At 40.0% G+C, this 15,629-nt stretch overlaps 1 protein-coding gene across 1 annotated transcript in view; it reads left to right on the top strand.

Moving 5' to 3' along the window:
• Positions 1-15,629, top strand: part of ANOS1 (anosmin 1) — a 189,803-nt gene that overhangs the window by 26,644 nt on the left and 147,530 nt on the right. Inside the window, exon 2 of the mRNA XM_082375654.1 lies at positions 10,965-11,012. Within this exon, the coding sequence (XP_082231780.1) occupies positions 10,965-11,012 (48 nt within the window). The remainder of the gene's footprint in view (positions 1-10,964; positions 11,013-15,629) is intronic.

Here is a 15,629-nt window from a genome sequence, read left to right as displayed (position 1 = left end):
GTACCATTATTTTAGATTCCATGTATAAGCGATATCATATGGTAATTTGTCTTTCTCTGTCTGACTTCACTCAGTATGACAGTCTCTAGGTCCATCCATGTCACTGCAAATGGCATTATTTAGTTCTTTGTTGTGGCTGAGTAATATTCCACTGTATGCATGTACCACATCTTCTTTATCCATTCATCTATCAATGGACATTTAGCTTGCTTCCATGTCTTGGCTATTGTAAATAGTGCTGCAGTGAACATTGGGGTGCATGCATCTTTTCAAATTATGGTTTTCTCCGGATATATGCCCAGGAGTGGGATTGCTGGATCATATGGTAGCTCTATTTTTAGTTTTGTAAGGAACCTTCATACTCTTCTCCATAGTGGCTGCACCAATTTACATTCCCATCAACAGTGCAAGAGGGTTCCCTTTTCTCCACATCCTCTCCAGCATTTACTGTTTGTAGATTTTTTGATGACTGGTGTGAGGTGATACCTCACTGTAGTTTTGATTTGCATTTCTCTAATAATTTGTGACGATGAGCACATTTTCACGTGCTTTTTAGCCATCTGTATTTCTTCTTTGGAGAAATGTCTATTTAGCTCTTCTGTCCATTTTTGGATTGGGTTGTTTGTTTTTTTGATATGAGCTGCATGAGCTGTTTGTGTATTTTGGAGATTAGTCCCTTGTCTGTTGCTTCATTTGCAAATATTTTCTCCCATTCTGAGGGTTGTTTATGGTTTCCTTTGCTGTGCAAAAGCTTTTAAGTTTAATGAGGTCCCATTTGTTTATTTTTGTTTTTATTTCCATTACTCTAGGAGGTGGATCAAAAAAGATCTTGACGCAATTTATGTCAGAGAGTGTTGTACCTATGTTTTCCTCTAAGAGTTTTATAGTATCTGGTCTCACATGTAGGTCTTTAATCCATTTTGAGTTTATTTTTGTGTATGGTGTTAGAGAATGTTCTAATTTCATTCTTTTTCATGTAGCTGTCCAGTTTTCCCAGCACCACTTATAGAAGAGGCTGTCTTTTCTCCATTGTATATTCTTTCCTCCTTTATCAAAAATAAAGTGACCATATGTGTGTGGGTTTATCTCTGGGCTTTCTCTCCTGTTCCATTGATCTATTTCTGTTCTTGTGCCAGTACCATACTGTCTTGATCACTGTAGCTTTGTAGTATAGTCTGAAGTGAGAGAGCCTAATTCCTCCAGCTCCGTTTTTCTTTCTCAAGATTGCTGTGGCTATTCAGGGCCTTTTGTGTTTCCATACAAATTGTAAAATTTTTTTGTTCTAATTCTGTGAAAAATGCCTTTGGTAATTCTATAGGTATTGCATTGAATCTGTAGATTGCTTTGGGTAGTAGAGTCCTTTTGACAGTTTTGATTCTTCCAGTCCAAGAACATGGTATATCTCTTCATCTGTTTGTGTCAGCTTTGATTTGTTTCATCAGTATCTTATAGTTTTCTGAGTACAGGTCTTTTGGCTCCTTAGGTAGGTTTATTCCTAGGTATTTTATTCTTTTTGATGCGATGGTAAATGGGATTGTTTCCTTAATTTCTCTTTCTGATCTTTCGAATCACACTTTAAGTAGTAATTAAACCCAACATGTGTAGAACCAAGAAGGTACACAGCTCAGTGTAAATGGTGATAGCGTGCACAACTGTGACCACCAAGTTCACATGTGTGGAGTGTTGACCTCTATGTCATGACTGCCACCTGGCCAACAATGATGGTGCACATTCATCGCAGTTGGGGTAAGAAGCACCCCGACTTCAGAAACAATCAGATTTTATGTCTTCATGGTGTGTTATCTCAGGACTTTTCCTAAGGTTGTTGAAAGGGTACGTTCTAGGTCCAAACAAGTGGATCCTGGTTATTAATCATGTTTCCAGAACTCATTGCCTCCTCGTGTCCACCAAACTTTCTTTCTGTGCTTTGTCTCTAATTACTGTGGACTGCCCGTGTAGCTGGGATACTTAGATTTTAGTGGGAACCCCATATCCAAAGTTGGACGGGCTGGCCCAGTTGCCATGGAGACCGAGCTGAAGGTACATAACTGAGCATAGCCTCCTAGTGTCAGAAAGTGCCACCTCTTCATTCAGACACCCACCAAAGGGACCGCTGAGAGGCAGCCCATTGGCAGCTGATGGCAGTCCTCATGCCAATGGCTTTAGTGTGGCTGGGTTATAATAATCTTAAAGAGTGCAGAAGATTTGCCTTCGCCTCTTGATAACAAAAGCAAAATGTGCTTTTATATTAAATTTTAGAGAGGTTTTAACATCTCATGTTTATGCCCAAGGACTTAATATGCCACTTACCTCAGACTTTTGGGACCTCTTCTATCTTACTTGCCTGTTTCATCCACTTCCTCCCCTACGGCTCCTTCTCTTCTTCCCAGTCTTGTCTTTCTCACCATCACTGAGACCCACACAAATGATCAAAACTAAAGTCAGGGACCCTTCAAAGTAAGGGTTGGAAACAGAAGTGGGTGTGGCCGACTCAAGCCACCCACCTTGGAGATAACCCTTCCAGCACTTCGAAGCAGATGGTCATCCCTACATGGTGAACCCTTGTACCTCTGCCCTGCCAGCCTGGGCACTTTATTCCATAGGCGTTTACTGTCTAGACAAGCAGCTGTGGCGACTGGGGAGAGGTTCCTGGAATTGGGAGAATCCACACAATTTACAAGCGAAGTAGAAACTTGAGGGTGATGTCTGAGCACGGCTGCCTTTATAAGCTGCATTCATCGACCCTGTTTCTTGTCCCTGCTGTGAAGCAGAGGCTGGGAAGAGAATGAAGTTTATACCGATGTTTCTTTATTTTTTAGGTTTCCCAGGAACAATGCTGTAGTTGTTTAGTTTATATAGAGCTACTCTATTGCTCATGCTTCCCTTACTTTGTAATACGAGTCATTTACTAAATTTTAGTTACTACATTTAGTGCTCCCTCTAAGCCTACCTAAGATTGGATTTCTTTCGGCACAAGTCATTTATTCAGTCTTGAAATCTTCCAGGGCTTTATGTGATTTTTGTGGAGAATGCACCATTTACCAGAATTTCCTCCTGAAAATATAAATTTTATTACCAAACATGGTTCAGTGAATACATATCCAAAATCATATCTGTGGCAAGAATGAATTCAGAGCTAGCACATCCTCTTGGAGGAGATTACAGTTGGAAGACTACTGCCTGAGGTGTGCTAACAGAAGCTAGTATCTCCGATTCTATGGTGGGTCCCAGCATTCTGTCAGAGACAGTAAGTAGTAAAAGTTGCGTCCTCATTTAGTGCTCTCCCACAGACAGAATTTGTAAGCATATTCCTTATTAAAATTCATAGGAAAGTGTTAATGAAAGTAATGTTTTCCCATATGGCATCGTTGAGCCCTTGCTGTTCTATACATTTTTCTTTCGATGACTTTATTTACATCTATAAAAAGATAATTAGCATGATTATTTCTTAAATAATTTGTACTTGATTCTGAATACAAGTTTTTGTTCAGATTTTCATATTCTCAGGCCGAATCTCTTGGACATTTACTCTACAGGAAACAAAATAATGAAGCCATTTCCTAAAAGCTCCACCCAGAGAAGATGAAAAATTTGTTCAGCTCCATCTATTTATTTCCTTCTTTTCAGTTCCTCATGATCTAATGATTAAGTTTAAATTTATTTGTATGACTCCCTATTCCATTCATTTACTTACTCCGTCAATAGTCATTAAGATCATGAGGGAGCCAGTGGTGAGGGGGAGATATAGACACATTCTGTCTTTAAGGAGGTCATAGGCAGGGGTGGGGTGGGGAGTGGTGGTGATGATCACTAAGGACAAACAACACGAATATGTTTATACTTGGCAACTGTGTAGAATGCCTCGGAAGAGAAGTACAGGGAGGCACAGAGCATGTGCCACAGGGGAGCTGTTGTAGTCAGGGAGTGGGGGTCAGGGAAGGCTTCCTGAAAGAAGTGGCACTTGCAGTGACCTGAAGGGTGCATGGGAGTCGACTTGGGGAGGGGACAAGTTCTGGGTGGGAGGACAGCACTTACAGAGGTTCTCATTCCTGGACAAGCTTGCCAGGTGTGAAGAAGTGAAGCAAAGAATGTGGCCGGGCCCTGCGTTCCAGTGGTGGGGGCCAGAGGAGAGGGCTGGGTGTCTGGAGAGGTACATTTGTATGGTTAAATACTGTTTTCCTATAGAATTCAGTTCACTGTGAGAGATTTGTAGAATCCAGAGGGAAATTTTTCAGGGGGAGTGGTTAATGAAAAGGCTGTTTATTTACTGAGGACGATCCGTAACATTTGAAAGAACTCCTACTCTAAACAACAAATGTAAACACAGAGCTTTTTTTCCCTTTTCAGTAGACTTTGTTTTAGAGCTGTTTTACGTTCACAGCAAAATTGAGCAGAAAATACAAAGAGTTCCTAAGTACCCTCTGACCCTGTACATGCACAGCCTCTCCTGCTATCACCCTCCCTCCCTAGTGGTGCATTTGCTACATGATGAACCTTCATCGACATGTCGTCCTCACCCCAAGTCCATAGTTTACATCAGCGTTCGCTCTCGTACATTGTATGGGTTTGGACAGATGTGTAATGTATCCACCATTACAGTATCGTACAGAGTGGGTTCAGTGCCCTAAAAATCCTCTCGTGCTCTGCCTATTCATTCCTCCCTCCCCTCAACCTCTGACAACCACTGATCCGTTTACTGTCTCCATAGTTTTGCCTTTTCTAGAATGTCATAGAGTTGGAATCGTACAATATTGTAGCCTTTTCAGATTGGCTTCTTTCACTTAGCAACATGCATTTAAGTTTCCTGAGAAATATTTTGAATGAATGTATAGTTGTGATGATCACTGGCAAAGATTCATTTTAAAAAATATTTTGAGCCATGGAAATGCTTACTCTCAGTTTGTCTCCTGAACCCCTCTTTTAGCTGCTGTTGAATATATGAGAAACTTTGTGAGTATATCGACAAATCAAAGGAATAGCCTTATAACAATAAATGAAATCAACTATTTTATTTCTTAATTCCAAAGTAATAGGAAAATATTCTGGATTAAAATGAACTGCTGAATTTTAATCTATGCCTTCATTTTAAAAACCTTACATTTAACATGAAAAGAAAATCATCGATTGAGTCAGAGCTGATTGCTTGTGGTTTCATAGGGTTGGTTTGTAAAGTGTAGGTCTATCGCGGGTTTTGTGGAGTGGTTTCAACTCAAACGTTCTGTCCTGCTGTTGAGCAGTCACTCAGTGTTGGGTTTCCGCAACTGCACACTGCTTAGTCCTTGTGGCTGTTCCACACCATCACCTGCTTGTGCTAAAAAACAAGTGGGATCTGTTCTGATTCTCTTTTTTCTTTGCTAATGGTTGTATCTAGATAACTAGTTTTCATCTCTCTCTATCCTTCCCTCGAGGGCTGTCTTTGAGTGAAGTGTTTACTTGAAGCTTTTGAAGAATTATTTTTCTTTAAGGAAAAAATCAAAAGGCTAGGAATGGAGGGACTTTGAAAATATCATTGAAATAGTGTCTGGGTGCAGTTGATTGAACTTATATAGACTCTTTGAAAGTTGGATTGACTGGCATTCATGTTTGATCTACTTAAACCAATAAAATACAGGATATAATCTTTATATAATTACAAAAGTCCCGCTGTCTGATCCTACCTGGAGGTTACAATGATGATTCTAGAGGCAAATGTCTTTCATGCCTAATGTACTTTGTCTCTTTATTTTGCTGGCTTTTAGCCAGAGTGAGACATTTTTATTTTTGTTGTCAATTGCCTTTACTGGTGAAGGCTATTGTAATCCAACTAAAATCTTCCCCCCAGGCGGGATGTTGAAATGTACCGGATTCTTGTCTTTTTGCATTGCTTTCCTGCTCAAAGAGCATTCCAGGTAAGCAAGGTAGGTGGATGGTGCAATGTACGTGCACACCTGGCCCAAACACAGTGGCTGGAGTTACTCAGGGGTTTATAGATATCCTTGATGCCATTAGGCAGGGTTCTTAGAAGTTCTTTGTAGAGGTAAATTGTATTGTATGGCCGATGCTGATTGATAAAGGCAAACGCATAGGGCAGCTGCAAAACCTTGACGTTGGGGGGGGGGGGTTGTTTTAAGAAAAATAGGAAACCCAAAACCCAAAAAAGAAATAGGGTGGAAATGTATGTTTGTGTGTGTGTGTGTGTGTGTGTGTAGAAAATTTCTGCATAGAGAAAACTCCGTGAATAAATTCAAAAGGCAAATGATGCACTGGAAACATTTTACAACACCTATTACAGACAAATTCTTATTAAGTCTAATTGGTACTAATAGCTGCTACAATTGCTAAGAAAAGGGTAAACCATCCAAAATAGAAATGGTAAAATGCATAGACAGTTCACCGTAAAGGAAATACAAATGGCCAATCAAAGGCAATTAAAGCAATTGCCCTCTCATCACATTGGCAAACATTGGAAAATTGCTACCACCCAGGGAAAAAAACCATGATAATTCCCCCCGTCCCACCTCCTACCCCCCAAGCCTCACTAATAAGATGGAACCGGTTAGCATAGGATGAGTGTTATACACAGGAGCTGGGAGACTGTAAGTCCAGGATTCCTCCTCCACTCCTCAGAACACAAATAATGGCAAACAAAGTAACATCAATAATCACAGTAGCCTTTCTTTTTTTTTTTTTTTTTTTTTTTACATCTAACTCTGTGCCAAATATTTTGCTAAATACTTTGCATGGATTACCTTTTTAATCTTCCCAAGCAAACTGTGACATACTATCTTCAGTAATGAAAAAAGAAATGATTATAATCACAATAATCTTCCATGCCTGCTCGCGCTGTTGCCCCGAATATTTCTTTCTAATGACAGCTTTTCATTTTATGATTAATGGGAAAGTTTGCTTAAAATGAAAATGCTTTGGTTGAGGAAATGCATTGATATTAATTCCCAATAAAATGTAGACAACAGATGGGCTTTGTGGCTATTGGGGTATACGAGCCAGTAGGACAGGGAACGCTGTGTTTCAGCATGGGGGGAGCTGCAGCAGAGTTTGCATTTGCTGGGCGGCTGAAGACAGTCTTTGCTGGATTCTTTTATTGTTGAGGTTGGACCATTTTATCTACAAAGGGAACAAAAAGATTCTAACCAAGGTGTGCCATGACCAGAGCGTTTCACAGATCTAATCCTCTATTTTCTTTTAAACCCAATGACATTTACTAAATAAAATATTTTATTTCCAATAAGTCAAAATCCACTGTAATCTGCTTTCTACCTATTCAGCCAGCTTCCTCTCCTATTGTCTGCTCCAGCCCATTCATCCGATCTGCTATTCCCTGAGCTTACAGCGTTCAGGACTGTCTGGACCAATTCTACTCTCCTTCCAAGATTATAAACCCGGAGATTCCTTCACAGCCCACTGTAAATCTCACCCTGTGTCTCACTCAGCTTTCCTCACTGGGGCACTCACAGTTGAGTTTAACCACTGGCTTCAGGATGTCCATATTTTAGTTGCCGTCTTTGACTCCCAGTTTCTTAATTAGAAAATGGGTAAATGAAACTTGTGTCGTATATGGGATGATTATGTGGGGCTGAATATGTCCAACACCAGAGCAAGTTCCTGCTATACAGATGTGGCCAGTCATGTAATCGTGATAATATTTATCGATAATAATCAGGTCAGTGGCATACTACCCCACTGGTAATATTTTTGTCAGCCACTAATTGGGGGCAGGCCGCAGTTGCCACGCCTACTTTTGCAGGCCCAGTCACCTTTGCGTGGCCTTTGATGGAGGCCATGTCTGTGAGAACCAGGAGCTGGTCCAGTTGCTAGTGTGAAACTTTGAAGCGCAGAGCAAACAGGAAGGCCGGTCTGCTGGACCGCGCTCTAGTTGAGGAGCTAAGGCTTAGGTCAAGGAAAACAGATCCTACAGCTGGTCCGAGGTCAAGGTTCCCAGAGCAAGGAGCAGGACCCTCTCACCTGACACGAGGAGGCCGAAGGTCCTCAGACCTGGTGAAGGAGGTGGAAGCTGGTCCGAGGTCAAGGTTCCCAGAGCAAGGAGCAGGACCCTCTGGCCTGACACGAGGAGGCCGAAGGTCCTCAGACCTGGTGAAGGAGGTTGTCAGGATCTGGCCCTGACCTAGTCTCTTAGATTGGCGTCCATTCACCTCAGCCCTGAGTCTCTTTAGAAGGAGCCTCACTGGTTCCCATCTCTGGGCTGTGAGCACAGAGCACTCAAGTTGGGGCCGGGATGTTCTCTGACAGACGTGGTCCTCGGAAGTCCCAGCAGGACCCAACCCCGCATGGACCGAAGACCCTTCCGGGAAAAGACAATGAGGGCGGATGTTCTCCAAAGCTGCCTGGACCCTGCTGTCCGCTTTCCTGTGATAATATACTCCTCAACGTTTGGCCCCTGCTTTTTGTTGCAGTTGTCACCCTGTTTATGACCGACAGCTCAGTCTGCCTAACCCCGCTGTGAACTTTGAGTTTGTCACCAGGCCAAGGGCTCCTTTTCTGAAACACCAATTTGCCCATAATGCCCTCTTTCTTGCACCCTTTTTACTAACACGTCATTTCCAGTAATTAAACCATGTCCACTGTTTGTCCAGCTTTGGCCTCTGCCCAATCTAATTATTTCTCTGATGTCAGCCCTGCCAAAGATCATACTTAACCTCAGCCCAGGCTGTTCATATACTGCTCCAGCTTCAGCCCTTGTTTGTCGGACTGATGAACATTGATACGCAGAGAGAGATGAGGGCCCCCTGAGGATTTGTGGACCTTAATAAGGGGATGAGTAGGTTGATACCAGATTATCTAAAATTGCAGGTATGTTCAGCAATTTGGGGGAGTTAAGACTGTAAAGGAGAAAGTTAGGGCCGTATGGTGCAGAGATTTAATAGCTAAAGCCTTACTGTGGGACTGAGATCTATAGCCAAGTGATGTTTAGATAGGAGAGGAAAATTTCTAATCCTAAACAGTTGAGATCTACCCAGTGGTTTTGGGAATCCTGCATTATTAAGATACATTATTGTGAATGGAAGAGCAAATATCCATACAATGGAAGGTGACAACGAAAAAGAATGAAGTATTGACATATATGACAATATGGATGAAGCAAAAATACTATATCATTTAACATAATGTAAAACATTATGAAATGAAAGAAGCCAGACACAGAAGACTACATATTGTATGATTCCGTTTATAAGAAGTGTCCAGAGTAGGTAAATTTATAGAGAAAGAAAGTACGTTCGTGGTGGCCAGGACCTGGGTGGAAGGACTGCTGTTGGGTACTGCTTTCTGTCAGGGGTGATGAGAAAGTTCAGAAATTAGTGGTGATGGTCGCACAGCCTTTCTTCTGAAAACCACTGAGTTATATGATTAACTTTTGTGTTTGTGAATTATGTATCAATAAACATGTAATAAGAGTATTTTTCAAAAGATATATTATTGGTTCAATGTTCTTTTAACTGCAAACAAAGGTGATACTATTCTATTCATACCGATGTTCTTAAAATTAAAAGTGTAGGCATTCATACATAGGAAATGGACTACTTTATCTCATACCCAACCTTGAACTTCAAAGAACAAGAGGCCACAGCATCTTAATTTTTGGGTGGCTGTTTCTGTTATCTGTTACAACCACCCCAGCCTAGAACAATCTGATGTAAATATCACAGTCCAACCATCACCAAAATTTTAGTCATGTGGAATGAAAAGTTTCAAGCAGAAATTCAAATACTAGGGATAATAAATCATAGTCCTACAAAACTATATTCAAAAAGATACACGCACCCCTATCTTCATAGCAGCACTATTTACAATAGCCAAGACCTGGAAGCAACCTAAGTGTCCATTGACAGATGAATGGATAAGGAAGATGTGGTACCTATATACAATGGAATACTACTCAGCCATAAAAAAGAAGGAAACAATGCCATTTGCAGCAACATGGATGGACCTAGAGATTATGATACTAAGTGAAGTTAGTCAAAGGCAAATACCACAGGATATCACTTATATGTAGAATGTAAAATGTGACACAAATGAACTTATCTACAACACAGAAACAGACTCACAGGCATAGAGAACACACTTGTCATTGCCAAGGGGGAGGGGGGTTGGGGACGGGAAGGATTGGGAGTTTGGGGTGAGCAGATGCAAACTATTGTATATAGAGAATGGATAAACAACAAGGGTCTTACTGTATAGCACAGGGAACTATATTCAATACCCTGTGATAAACCATAATGGAAAAGAATATGAAAAAGAATGTATATATTTATATAACTGAATCACTTTGCTGGACAGCAGAAATTAACACAACATTGTAAATCAACTATACTTCAATAAAATAAATTTTAATGAACAAATAAATCCTAGTCCTAGTATTTGGTACATGTTGAGTAACTGTCAAGCTGTGCGAAGCGGATTGTGTCTCACTTAGTTATCCCACTGACCTCATGCAGGAGATATTGTCCTTACGCTTTACAGACAGATACACTGAGGGAGAGACATAGTAAGTCCCTTGTCCAGAGTCACACATCCCAGTGAAAGGGAAAGAGGAGGTTTTTCCCATGGGATTTGACTTCCAGGCTCAAACACTTATTACTGAATTGGTTAAAATTGAAGGCCCCCAGGATGCCAACTTGTAAATTTACCACAGCTACTTACTACGGAAGAACCGTCTAGCGTTCATTTTCCTGTTGGTCTGTATTCCGTTGCTCTGCACACCCGAGAGATGGCTCAGACACTTTTCCTTTTGAAACACCTTGAAACCTTCATTATTTTATATGTACTTGTTTCATAAAGTCAAGGGCAAAAAATGATTTCCTATTTTAGGAAGAGAGACGTATATCAGGGTGGCAAAATTGGTCTTTCATTAATGCAAGTATTTTAAAATTATATTAATACACACAGGTGTATGTAGATTTCAAATGGAAAATTATTTAATGAGTCAATATTTCTTTTTCTTTTTGCAGAACAACGGTTCCCTGGTTTGGTGCCAGAATCACAAGCAATGTTCTAAGGTACGTTCCCTACAACTATATCAGTATTTTAAAAAACATTTCATTTTGTAACAACTGTAGAGTCACAGGTCGTTGCCGAGCTAGTACAGAGAAATCACATGTACTCTTCACTCATTTCCCACCAGTGGTTACCCTTTATGTATATGTAGAACAATATCACAAGCAGGAAATTGCCTTGGTACAAGGTATGTATATAGTTCTGTGAGATTTTATCACATGTATGGATTTAGTTAGTGTAGCCACCACTGCAATCAAGATACATGTGTCAACATTTCTGTATACTACCTTATTTCTCTCTTTATTCTCTAATTATTTCAATCAAAAGTATTTTTAAGGAGAAAACATCTTCTGATTACACGAGAAGATTTAATGCATTCTACTTACACCTAAGTTGTTTTGTATGCGTTTATTGTGTTTGTGTGTGGGAATTGCTTGTTCGCTAATCTGATTCTTTAAGCAGTCTCTTTTCTATCTTTGAGTATTTCTTGTTGCACGCACATGCTCCAAAGTTATCATTAAACTCATTCATATGTTTCATAGCATAGATTTCTTACCTCAGTCTCCAAACATCACCAGCTTTAAATATATTTATATGTGTATATAGAGAGTATATATGTATGTATATGCTTTAGCTTCAGTCTCAAAGTCGGTTTTATATTCAGATTATATAAGTGAATAAAGTTTAAACTTGCTATAAATACTGCAGCACTTTGGGATTGTAATAGTGTTTGATGAGATTTCTTTCATGGTTACGACTATTAGACCGAAAATTGAAGCATTCCTTTATTTTACAACCAAAATTTCATCTGAGCAATACACAATAATATGAAACAGCATATTTATGAAGAACATTATTAGTTTGAAAGGTCTTTCAAACAAATTATCTCAAAGTAAATGATTGTAGAATAATGTTCCTAAACGTAAAACTTCACTATAATGATACATTCTGACTTTCATGCATGCGTTGTGTCATTTAATCTGCATGAACGTTATTAAAAACAGAACAGAATTATTCTGTGAATGTGAAATAATTTGGTGAAAATAAACTTTGCTTAGTTCTGACTCTCTAGATCCTGGGCAGAAATGAAATGTCTGGTTTATGATCCTTTTACTCTTTTTATATAATATCATACATATTTGCTCTGATAAGGTATTTTCTGGTTATCTATTATATTACTTGTTCTTCAGTTGGTGTTTTGGGTAATTTGTTTATGTCATCACTGCAGGAGAGGATATATATATATATGTGTGTGTGTATATATATATATATATATATATATATATGAATGAATGTATGGCTATGAGGCTGACTAAATTTCATAAGTAGTGTTTTTGTCCAGTTTTGTTAGTTGGGTATTACTTGAATGATAATTTGTTGTATCAATATTATTTCTCATAAGCACCTCTTTTCTCCTTATGCCATCAAGAAATTAATTTTTTTTTACACACTTGAAATTTGAATGGGACACGTTCATTTAAACTGCTTTTAAAATATCCTAATTAAAGAACATTGCAGCCCTAGGGAATACAGATTGTTAAACCATATTTTGTAATTGAATGATCAAGGCTGACACGAGAGACTGAACTTGACAAGAAAAGAAATCATTTCCTTTTGCCTGAAAGCAAAAATGAATCAATAAGTCATAGATAACTTCAACAGAAACTTTGGAATATAGTACAAAGCCAACATAAATTTAAGGGTTGTCTTTAGTCTGAATCCTTGGGGATGAATCTTACATGTTAATCAGAGTTCATCTCTTTTGGATATTATCACCATGGGATACATTTGCAGATAATTACAGTTTGCACTTCTTCTGAGATTCATGAAGCATTGTGTAGGCTTTTCCTTTGCTTTTTAGGTTAATGAGGTGAAGGGTGAGCGGTGGTAACTCCATTTTACACATGGGGAAATTCAGGCACATACATATTGGATAATGTCCTGGAATCACTCAGCAAATCAGTAGAGGTGAACTAAAGTTTGGAATGCCGTCTCCTAGGCTGTGTTGTATAGAGACCAACAACTTGAAAAACCGTTTTGAGCAAATATTGGGACAGAAGAGTAAAAACACCTCACCAAATCAAGAAGTAATGCTGATGATATAATTTTTCTGAATATATGTTAAAAGATAAAGTTTACATAATATTTTATAGAAAGTACACACTTTCTAATTAGTTCTGGTTGTGTTTGCAAAGCCCATCACCTTCAAGATCCCTCCAGAAGGTGAGTTCTTCTTCCCATCTAACTGCCTGCCTTGTCCAGTCTGCCATCATCTCTTGCCTGGACCAATCCAGGAGCATCCTCTTGGGTCTCCCAGCTTCTACTCTACCCACGTGGCTGCTGGAAAGACCCTTTAAACATACAAGCTGAATCTTGCTGCTGTCTGCCTCACACCTTTTCATATCTTCCTACCTCACTCAGTCTAAAACATCGGCGCTGTCTTGTCTGCCTGTGCTCTCTCCCCAACTTTCTCCTCTGCTTTACCCCCATCAAGCCTGCTTTTCCCTCCACCAGAAGGCTCCTTCCGCAGTCACCCAGCTCACCACACCCCATTCATGTCTCAGCACAAATGCCACCTTCTCAGCCTTGCCCTCCCAGGTCACCTCCCACCCATTTACACACTTCCTCGGACGTATTGTACCCACGCGACATTATATAGTTGTTCCTTTATCTCTGAGAGTCTGTCTCCTTCACCAGAAAGTAAGCTCCGAGGGGCATCGACTGAGTTCTCTTTGTTCATTGTGGTATTTTCAAGCCTAGAATGGTGTTTGGCACAGCGTAGTTGCTCACCAAATATTTGTGAATGAATCCATGAATGAAGTCCATAGGGAACATTTCCTTCCTCCCCCAAAGTACATCATTACTGTATTACCTTCAGGAAAAAGGTTATAATCCATTTTGTATCCATGTAACTTAGCATGATTATTTATTATTAATTAGGAAAATCTTCCTCCTATAATGAAGCCAGTACTGTGAAGTCAGGGGTCTTTAGCATCATTTAGCTCCTAGATGATGTAGAGCAGTGACTTACTGTCCTGCACGGTTTGAGGCCAGTGGTTCTCAAGCTGGAGCAATTATGCTCCCAAGGGGACATTTGGCAATGGCGGGAGACATTTTTGGTTGTCACTACTGGCATCTAGTGGGTGGAGGTCAGGAATGCTGACAAACTGCAATGCACAGGACGCCCTCACAGTGAAGAAGCTCCAAGCTCAGTAGCGCCGAGGGAGGTTGAAAAACCCTGGTCTGTGCATTTTGCGAGTTATAAAGGAATTGAAGAACACACTTCTATTCTCAGCAGTTTTACTTTATTATATGAAGGAAAATAAACATATAATTTACTGAGCATGTGGTATGCGCCAAGCACCTTTTCAGGGGCTCATGATATGTTAGGAATTCTAATGCTCATCTTATACAATATCTTTTTTAAAATAAATAAATTTATTTATTTATTTTTGGCTGCGTTGAGTCTTCGTTGCTGCACGCGGGCTTTCTCTAGTTGCGGTGAGCGGGGGCTACTCTTCGTTGCGGTGCGAGGGCTCCTCATTGTGGTGGCTTCTCTTGTTGCGGAGCACGGGCTCTAGGCACGCGGGCTCAGTAGCTGTGGCTCGTGGGCTCTAGAACGCAGGCTCAGTAGTTGTGGCACACGGGCTTAGTTGTTCCGCAGCATGTGGGATCTTCCGGGACCAGGGCTCAAACCCATGTCCCCTGCATGGGCAGGTGGATTCTTAACCACTGCCCCACCAGGGAAGTCCACATCATATACAATTTCTGTAAAAGGCCAGATAGTAAATATTTCCATCTTTGTAGCCCATAAAGTCTCTGTGGCAACTACTAATGTGGCCACAGTAGCATGAAATCAGTAATAGATAGTACCTAAACAAAGGACAGTGGCTGTGTTCCAATAAAGCTTTATGTTTGGACACTGGAATTTGAATTTCATGTAATGTTCATGTCATGAAATTTTATTACCTTTCCCAACCATTAAAAAATGTAAGAACCATTCTTTGCCTGCTGGCTGTACACAAACAAGTGCCAGGCTGGGTTTGCCCATTTGCCAGAGTTTGCCATTGCATTCACATATGCAAAAGCAGTAAAAAACAAAACAGTAAAGTTGCATTTTTCTCTCAATACAAAGACATATCTTGATGTATTCAAACTAAAAAATGGGCAGTTTCTAGCCTCCTGTGTGGAACGTTGTTGGTCAGCTTGCGAGGCTTTGTTGAATGAACGAAGGAATGGTAAACAACAGTAAGAAGACATCAAATCACAATTAATTTTTGAAAATTCAGTGTTAAAACGAGATTATTAGAGCCAGTAAAAATTGTGGAGCACTTCAAGATGGGCAGAAAGATGGCTGGAAGTCCCCTCTCTTGCACCCTTGCAGGTTATCTGCATTGTTCATCGTCTTGAGCTATTTTCTTACTCTGTAAATGTAGAAAGCTGATAATAATGCAGATGAATCTTGTCCATGGAAATGCAAATGGTTGTGTGCAGTGTATTGCAATTGATGCTTCCCCCCATCAATAGACCATTTTGCATCTAGTTGTAAATCCATTCTAGCATTTGTTTTTGTGTGTGAATATATTTATATTTGTATTTCTTGGATTTCTCCTTTGAAC

The sequence above is a fragment of the Balaenoptera borealis genome (assembly GCF_965194805.1).
Source record: "Balaenoptera borealis genome assembly, chromosome: X".
In the NCBI taxonomy this organism is placed as follows: domain Eukaryota; kingdom Metazoa; phylum Chordata; class Mammalia; order Artiodactyla; family Balaenopteridae; genus Balaenoptera; species Balaenoptera borealis.
This window is presented reverse-complemented; position numbering and strand designations above follow the sequence as displayed.